Source organism: Anastrepha ludens, chromosome 2 (assembly GCF_028408465.1).
Source record: "Anastrepha ludens isolate Willacy chromosome 2, idAnaLude1.1, whole genome shotgun sequence".
NCBI lineage: Eukaryota > Metazoa > Arthropoda > Insecta > Diptera > Tephritidae > Anastrepha > Anastrepha ludens.
Window position 1 is genome coordinate 68,109,793 of NC_071498.1, and position 9,796 is coordinate 68,119,588.

Sequence of the window (9,796 nt, forward strand, 5' to 3'; positions counted from 1 at the left end):
TTAACTATTAAACGCAAATAACATTAACAGTATTAATCAATTCATTAAAAATAATATCAATAATAATGTTTCAACAATTATTTTAACACAATTAACCGAAATCTTTTCTCCAACAACAATTTCGAAAGTAAATATTAACCAAAAAATAGAAAAGAGACGAGTATGTTGCGCAGTAAACAATTTCGATATAAATACTCGTACATATTAACGCTGGTTTTGGTAGTATTTGAGAAGCTTTAACCCTTCGAAAAGAATATTAAAATGACAAAAGATACAATGACAAAATCGAAATACCAGTACAAAAAATTTAACCGTTGCAAAATTCATTTCTAATAAAAAGTGTTGAAGCAATTTTTTTTTTAAGAAAATGTGCACACAAGCACGTCTTATGAATAACAATAATTATTATAGCCAGGAAAAATCTACGTCAAATTTTGTCATTGTATATTTTGTAATTTTGTCTATGTCCATTTTTTATTGATTCCCAAAATAAAACTTTTGAGAAAAGACTGCCTTCTCTCTTTAAACATACACTAATCGATTTTTATTTTTAAATTTTTTCCTAATCTCACATAAATGGTAATTCAAAAACCATTTTCATCAATGGCTCTGAATTGCGCTTTTATACAAAAACCGTGAACACCTAGGCTGAAGCCCGTGCTGAATTCGCTGAACGTTCCGTTCAAAAATTGCAGAAGGAAGTCGACAGGCTCGAAGGTATGTCCTTTAAAGATCTATTTCTTTTATTACTACGTATTTAAAGTTAAAATACATCATAGTTTATGAAAGCAGTGTGCTAGTGTTAGTAATATGAAATTGTAGTATGTATAAAAATAAATCTAGCGTTGTATGGTTTATTGAAAATATGTATCTGAGCTGGTATTTGAAGTTTTTTTAGTTTTCTTGAATAAGCAGCGCTTAGTTGTCAATATTCTTAACTATTAGTCATAATTTTAAGCCAATTCCCTTCATTTTCTTAGCATTTACAAATTATTTACATATGCATTTATCCTTTTGTTGGTATTTTCCAATGTACACGCTCTGATTGTGTGTGAGTTTTAATTGTATTTTAATTTATGTATTTTATGTATTTTAATTGTATTTTTTAATTTATGTATTGTGTTTTTCTTTATTTTAGATTTTTTTATTAATAATATTTTCTAATAGGATATTGTGTAATTGAAGATAACTGAAGTTTATAATAATGAATTTATTTCGCAGGCTACAATTTTTTATCTTAAACACCCGAGTTCTAGTAAAAAAATACATACATAAGTTGACAAATCAGAATATAACAACTGTTTTTTTGTCTTGGAAATTTTATGTTCTTTTATTGCGTTATGTTTCCCTATTCAATGCAAAAGTTCGCATTTTGAAATGTACAGCAAAATAAATGACGAAACTAATTTCGAAATACAAATTTTCGCACCTTATTCATATTTTCGAATGAAAAAAAAATATTGTACAAAGTTACAAAATAAAGTGACTGTCTACCCGGACAAAAAGGGCAACTGTTTAAAACACTAAGACCGGCACGACGGCAAAACTATCATAAAAATCCACTATTTTCAAGGCTGATAATGACCACGACGGTATAAGTGATTTTTGATTTACATCTTCTTAATTAATTTCAATTTCCTTTAAACTTGACCATTTCAATTCCAAGATGTGATGCTCCTCGAATACCTCTAACAGGACTTACTTCAGATTTCTTACGTAAAGCGTAAAATTACAGTTCCATGTACCGTTACATACCACAAATGTTTTTAAAAAATTGCCTTTGCAATATGTAAACAGTTAAATGAAGTTAATATGATTTCTTTCTGTCTTTATGTTATGAACTGAAACTTATTTGTATTGGCTCCATAGCGGAGCCCTCGAGTTTGAAGAGAAATTTTAAATGACTCCGCTGCGGAGCTCTCGAGTGCAAAGGGTTAAAATAAAAAAGCACAGTTAGATGAGGAAACGTCTCTGCATATGAAAAAAAAACTTATTGGTGGCCTGTTTAATAATATATTGTACCACATATCTGATATTTACATATATTTATTTTTGATTATTTTGTTAAATCTTGTTATTGCTTTAACTGATTATTTTACTTTTGTTTATTAGAGCTACTCGTCTCGACTATGAAATTTTTATCTCTTAATTTAATTGTATTTGTATTCTTACTCGAGTCTAGCGACGATTTGCTCTTCTTTTTGCTTCTAATTTATTAAAATGTATTATTATTTTTTAATTTTATGTGCTTGCCTGCTCGCTCGCCTACCTGCTCCGCCACTGCCTGCCAAAATATTGTTTACACATATTATATAAAATTACTAAAAAAATTGTGAAAAACATTTAATTGACTTTTCTTATTGTTTGTATTTATATTTTGACAAAAAAATGTTAATTGTTAAATTTTTTAAACTTCCTAATGATAATGATAACATATTTAAAAAATGTTCGATTGGCAATAATTTTGTATCAAAAACCATTACACTAAACTACGGTAAAAAAAAATTTCATTTAAACTCGGATTAGATGATCTAATGAACGAGCGCAATAAGAACAAACTGCTGCAGGAAGAAATGGAAGCCACTCTGCATGATATTCAAAATATGTGAATACCACTTGCTACACCTACGCCACTGCCACTCCCACTCGCTCGATTGTGGCCTCCTCCTAAACATGTATACATACATGCAAACATAAATACTTACATACACACTATTTTACTACGATTACAATGAAAGAACTACATTAAACAACACCAACAACAACAACTTCGTAACAAATACAAAAGTATGCAAGAATATAGTAGATAGTGCCTTTGCTGCCTATGAACGAGGTGCCTATGGTCCTCCTGATGTCGAGTCAGCGGAGTGGGTATCCTTCCATAATGTTAAAATAATTAAAAATAATTCAAGTTATTTAAAGCATTTTGTTGCAAAGCGAATCGTGCAGTGAAACTCTAACTAGAGCTACAACAGCAACAGCAAATGATATAAACAAACAAAACAAAAACAACAAATCGCAAAAACGAAATATTTTTATTTATTTTTAAAAGCGACAACAAACAAAACAAAAACACAAATATTTCCACTAATATTCATTTTTAAATTATGAATGAAAGAAACATTCTTAAAGAAAAAACAAATAACTATATAAATTTATTAAAAAAAGCGATTGAAACATAATACTAATTTATAACTTTACGTTTGCATTTTTGAACATTCCAATTATTGAGAAAAAATCCATTTTATATACACATTGTCTTAGAATAACTTTCTCACTTCAAAGAGTGCTAAAACTATTACGAAATATAGTATACAAAGCAATTCTTTTTTTATAATTTTCCTGACATCAATATCGAAATTGTCCTTTCGTTGCAATATAATATATGGTACATATCTTCATATGCTGTTCTTTTGTTTATAAAGTGTTTTAATTTCAGTTTTATATTTTATTTTTAATTTATTTTATACTTCCTGATTGTTGCGTTTGTTGCTAATAAATTACATAACTAAAAAAGTTTAAAATTAAAAAATATTTGTATTAATATAACATTGCAACAATTGCACTGTTGCATTGAACGCGAAGATATTAATTTATAATTTTATTTTAATTTAGTCATTTTATTTTATTTTGAATTTTGTGCGCTTGTATGTAATTTTCTGTTTAATGCTATTTACTTGATTATTGTAAAGTAAGAGACATCTGCAAAAAAAAGGAAAAAGATTTAACTCTCAAGCGTTTTATGTGTAATATCTGTTTAATTTTTAAGAATTTTCCTACTGCCTTTATCCCCACTATCCTGTCTTTCAAACTCCACTTCCTATTATCCACTCACAGACAACAATAAAATTAGTAACAAATTGTAAACAAACAAAGAAACCAGAAAACAAATTGACTTTGCTGTTGTTTAAATTAAAACAATTTTAAAACTCATTTCTTAGTCTCCAGTAAATGTAAAAAAATGATGTATGCATTTTGAATTCAATTTATTTGCGTAAAGTGAATTAAATTACGAAGGCAATTTATTATTTAAATTTTTACATGAAATACATTTACATATGATTCAGCTGCAATTTGCACAAATAAAGTATTTTTCCAAAAATGCACTAAGTATTTTGACTAATACTTTTATATACGAAACGTAGAATATGCGATGACGGTTGAATGTAATGAGAAATCTCTTCTTAAATGTTGTACTCGCTCGTTGTACTCGTGTTATTGCTGTTTTATCCAATTCGTGTTCCAATTAATTAGGAACTCACTATTGGCTACCTAGAACTTTGTGTTTCCGTGCGCCTTAATTGTTAACATTTAGGCATCATTCATGAACACCAGTTACCAGTAATGAAATATCAGCTATAGGGCTTCTATAATGGCTTAATTTAATTTCGTCTTTTTTTGTTTTATTCATCTTGCCTCACGTTCGCCGCTTTGTTTACTTTACTGACTGATAATCGTTTACTTAACCACAAAAAATCCGTTCAATCAAAACCAACCTACCAACCAACCAACCAAATGACCAATCCAACAACCAAACAAACGTATAAACGCACAATTTACCTACCAACACACTTGCGTCGTTCACTAATCCAGATGAGATGATTATAGAGAAAGAGCACTATGCATTGATAGGCGACAGTCTCGATGTGGCCTTCGTTGATCTGATGGGCATGGAACCATTTTACACCGATCGTAATCCCAAACCACCAACACCCAAAGTGCCCACACCGACACCTGAAGAAATCGCTGCTGCCGAGGCAGCAGCTGCTGATGCAGAAGCGGCTGCCAAAGCTGCTGCTGAAGCTGCCGAACGCGGTGCAACGGCTGAAGGTACTGCTGAAGGTGCACCGGCAGTCGGTGAGGAAGGTGTTGCAAGCGTTGAAGCCGTCCCTGAGCCAGTAAAGGAACCCACACCACCACCACCACCACCACCACCATTCGAATATGCCATCGATTTACCTCCAGAAGGCGCTGAAGTGCCATACGTAAAGAATTTCGATCCCAGTGCTATTCCGCCACCATCAGAGGAGGCACCAACAGAGGGCGCGCCACCAGCTGAGGGTGCCCCAGCAGCCGATGGTGGGCCAGCTCCCTCTGCTGATGGTGTTCCACCAGCTGAAGGAACACCTGCACCAATTGCTGAGGGTGCTCCACCGGGAGAAGGAGCACCAGCACCACCCCCAGCCCCTGAGGGTGCACCTGTTGCGGAAAGTGCACCAGCAGCCACAGCTGAAGCTGCTGCCCCGGCCGCTGACGCACCAGCTGCGCCACCCGCAGAAACGCCCGCTGCCCCAGTTGCTGATGCTCCGCCGGCGTAAAATTTTTCGGAAGCCTAAACGAAATGCCGGACAATTTATTTGTAAAAATAGAATACTGTGATTGATTGCGACTTTATAAAAAAATAAAATTTAAAACCAAATATTTATTAGTTCGTTCAACTAAATTAAATTTGGTTTCGGATACGCAACTTGCTCGTCGATTTCTGATTTGTTGCCTGATATGACCCGCTGCATTTGTGTGTTTTAAACGTCGGGAACTCTCTTTTGCTTGTTTAACGAAAATAATTCCCAGTAACAAACCAAAAATGTTCCACCTTTCATTAGACTCAACACTTCATGGCTCTTTTTAACACTTTCATCTATTTTAAATTGGCTCTACTTTAAGTTTTGCAATTTTATTTGTTTATTTTTTATTAAATTGCACTTTATTATATTTTTTAATCTTCTTACTGCTCGCATGCTCTTGCTATCTTCTTGCATTTTCGCTCATCAAACCATCATGCTATCTCTAATCACAAAAATAAAAATCAAAACGCCAATCAAATGCCAATAATAACCGTCAAGATGATATTATTGTTGAGAAGGAGCGCTATTGCCTTATAGGCGACAGTCTTGACTTGGCCTTCATGGATCTGATACCCGGACTTGAACCATTCTGGACGCCTCGCAATCCCAAACCGCCAACACCTAAATTGCCAACACCCACTCCTGAGGAAATCGCTGCTGCCGAAGCTGCCAAAGCAGAGGCCGAAGCAGCAGCGGCTGCGGAGGCGGCAGCCGCTGAAGCAGCAGAAGCCGGTGTCGAAGGTGTTGAAGGGGCTGAGAGAAGGGTCTCCGCTGTGCCTGCTGCAGAAGCGGCACCAGTTGAGCCACCGAAAGAGCCAACACCACCACCGCCACCACCACCACCATTTGAATACTCCATCGATTTGCCGCCCGAAGGTGCTGAGGTGCCATTCGTGAAGAATTATGAACCACCACCACCAGGAGCGGAACCAGCCGAGAGTGAAGCAGCACCCCCAGCAGTTGAAGGTGCTGCGCCAGTGGAAGGTGCTCCAGCACCAGCGGAAGGTGCACCAGCACCACCTGTAGAAGGTGCACCAGCTGTAGCAGCACCACCTGCAGAAGGTGCACCAGCTCCAGCAGCACCTCCTGCAGAAGGTGCACCAGCACCAGCAGCTGTACCTCCTGCAGAGGGAGCTCCAGCACCAGAAGCTGCACCTCCAGCAGAGGGAGCTCCCGCTCCAGTAGCAGCTCCTACAGAAGTTGCACCAGCGGAGGCGGCTGTCGCTCCACTAGATGCAGGCGCACCTGCACCTACTACTGAAGCGCCACCAGAGGAAGCTGCTCCAGCACCAGCAGCTGAGGCTGCACCGGAACCGGCGCCAACAGCTTAATTTATGCGGTATATCGCTAATAAAAAGAAAAGTAATAATATAAGTGTATGCGCAAGCACCTGGAGTGCAAAGGCAACCTCTTCTTTGGGCGTGAATTCCACATAGGCGAAACACAGCCGCTACATAAAGCTGCCAGTTTTAGTTGTTTGCATGAACGCGTTTAGTTTAGAGGATCCACAACAAAAATTCTTTTTGAAATACCTATTTAATTTAAACCAATGCATTTGTTATGTTTATTCTGTTCTTTATTTATTATTAGTAATAAAAATCTAAAAAATGTGTAAATTGCTATTCGAAAAGAAATATTCAGCCTTATGGTGGCTGCGTTATTGTGAGGAACGAAAAGTTTTTGTTTGTGTTGTTTTTTTTATTTTTCGCTAACAGCAACTTGCCAGCTTAAATAATATACATATTTTTTTGAGAAAAAAAAGCGCAATTTAAATAATATAACAGCAAATACCGCAAAGTGACGCGGCTGCCGCACTAACAACGCCAGCAATCCAATGCCAATGAATGAAGCTGCTTTTGAGCCTTTCGCCGTCTAATGAAGCAAAAAAGGTAAACTTAATTTTCTGTTTTACGTTGTTTTCGGTTTTTTGTGTACTTAATTTTTATTTTGTGCATTTAATTTTTATTTTGTGTATTTAATTTTAGTTTTTATTTGTCTTCACTGTCTAGAAAGTTTATTTATTCTTAAGATTTCCATTTATGGATCTTTGATAAAAATTACATTAAACTATGAGATCTTTGAAAATATCACTGGATAATCATAATTTCAGTTAAGTGGACCCACTTAATTTATTCGTAAATGCCAATTTAGTCTTAAAAACTATCGTTAAACTTTTCAAGATCGGACTTTTTTTGATTTTGCCGTTGGACGATTGTAGTTCTAGTCGCATTTCTGCACTATAACTTTAAAGGTAAATTTTGCATTGCAATATCAACTCTGTTTAGCAGATCATTTGACAAGTTCTTTTCTCATAAAAATAAATTGCAATCGTGCTAAGTAAACTTCGAGTTAGCTGATTGTGAGTTGGGCTCGCGCTGATTCTAGAAAGTGATTTTTTCTCTGATCCTATTTATGTGTCTTATCTTATAAGTTACTTTGTGTATTTTATTTATTAAAATTTTGTATTATGTGTACAAATGTATGTATCTGTGGATTTTGGCAAACCAAAATTTTTGACTTTAGAGCAATAAACTCTGATATCTCATGAAGATCTATTAGGTTGGATTTTAAAGTTAAAGCTGTAAATAGTTTCCAGTTTAAATATTGCAGTGAAACCTGCAACTTTCTTCGAGCAGCTAGAGAAAAATGAGTCGGTTTAAGTTGTTTTGTCAAACTTTAACAGATATATTTCAATTTAATTTTATGTCCTCATTTGTTTTATTACCACGAATATTTGATTTCCTTTTTTTAATAATTTCCTCAATTTATTAATTTATTTTACCTCTACATAACTTCATTAGACGATCTCGTTTTGGAGAAGGAACGCTACAAGGATATTGGAGACGATCTCGATACCGCTTTCGTCGAGCTCATCCTCAAGGAATAGAGTCGCTAAACAATCCAACCGCAACAACAAAAACATATACTCTAGAACAACCAACTCCACGACAAAAACAGCAAGAGCGGCTGCAGAAAGCAAAAGTCATAAAACCGCGGAAATTCAACTACATTTGCGTGCCTATAAAAATTTGTTTGATAGTGTAGCAGTCAGTGCCATGCATCTCAATACATATTTGTAGCTCTGCTTACCACCGCATGCGGTGTTGACTTGTATTTTATTTAAGTAGTCTCTCGTAGCTGTAGTTGTATTTGGCTGGTTGTGAAACTCATTGATGATGTTAACCAAAGAAAAACTTTTTGATTGTGTATTTGTATTGATTTAGTTTTATTATTTGCATATTTTTCATTTCTCTACGCCACTGAATTATTACTACAGATTCGTATACATTTATATGGTATAACACCTATGCACGCTCTTGTAAAAAAGAGCTTAAAAAGAATATAATTTTTACCAGCAAATAAATGTTGAAATAAAAGCATTTTGTTTTCATTTTAGTTTTAACAATGGTTACTTATGTTAAAAAATGGTAAAAGCGTGAAAATTCTTATTTTATGTCCACTGAAAAGTCTTCTCTATCTTTTACATGCCTTGCCTGTCTTCCTTCACATGTGGAATCGAATTTACAGCCGAAGTAAGCAAGGGTCTGGAAAAGTACAAAAACATTGCACAAGAGTTGGAGTATGCTGAGTTGAACAACTACTAGACTTATATATTAGTATGAATAATTTGTAATAAACCAACAACAGAAATCCAGTCAGAAAACCCTTACAATATAACAGAAAATAATAAAAAAGTACACATTCCCACTGAAGTGGAAAATGGAAACGCCGTAACTGCAAATGATTCTCCAGCAAAGCAAGAAACTGAAAAATAAATAAATTCCATTTAATTTACATTCCATTTTTAGCCACTCATACTCAATCTTACAAAACGAAAGTTAAAATAATACCTAGGATACAAATTTATTTAACGTATAAACTGCCTTTTTGCAAAGTTAAGTAGAAAAACCAATAATTGGTGTCATAAACGATCTTTTATAATAATACATTCACTCAATTTATTTTAAGCATTAAACACGTAGCCTTCATATAATATTAAATTCCTTCAGCAGTTATGTTTTTACGTCAGCAGATATGGACATTGCTTGAAAAGTGCTTAATCTCAAATTCTATATGTACCTACATTTGTAAAAATAAACGATTTTGAATTCTTCATTCCTTGACAAGCTTCGAACAACTTGAACAAAACTCAACAATTGCATAAATACTTATATATTTTTCTATTGTATTTCTAAGCTGTACCACATACATATAATCTTGTTAGACTATTTTCTAACCCTTGGAAGTCAAACGACTTTTTTTGTATTAAAATCGAAGAATATAGGTCTTTAATTAAAATTGAGTTTAATACTTAATGCAAATATTTGCACATACAAACATGTAAATGGTACGCTTTTTATATTGCATAGATAAAAGTAAGAAACTATGAAATTGATATGGCATAAAAAATGTGTGGAAATTAATGTTTTAATAAAACATATTATATTTGC

General features: G+C 34.3%; 1 protein-coding gene across 19 annotated transcripts in view; it reads left to right on the forward strand.

Moving 5' to 3' along the window:
* LOC128871735 (tropomyosin-2) overlaps positions 1–8,560 on the forward strand; it is a 55,140-nt gene extending 46,580 nt beyond the window's left edge. For 9 of the 19 annotated variants that reach the window (XM_054113749.1, XM_054113750.1, XM_054113748.1 and 6 more), the window contains 2 exons: positions 648–717; positions 5,844–6,961. In XM_054113749.1, the coding sequence (XP_053969724.1) occupies positions 648–717; positions 5,844–6,676 (903 nt within the window). In that variant the 3' untranslated portion in view covers positions 6,677–6,961. Of the gene's footprint in view, positions 1–647; positions 718–2,526; positions 4,105–4,593; positions 5,422–5,843; positions 6,962–8,146 lie in introns of those variants that run through there. The other 10 variants (XM_054113756.1, XM_054113755.1, XM_054113745.1 and 7 more) reach the window with 3 other exon arrangements.
* The last annotated feature ends 1,236 nt before the right edge of the window (positions 8,561–9,796 follow it).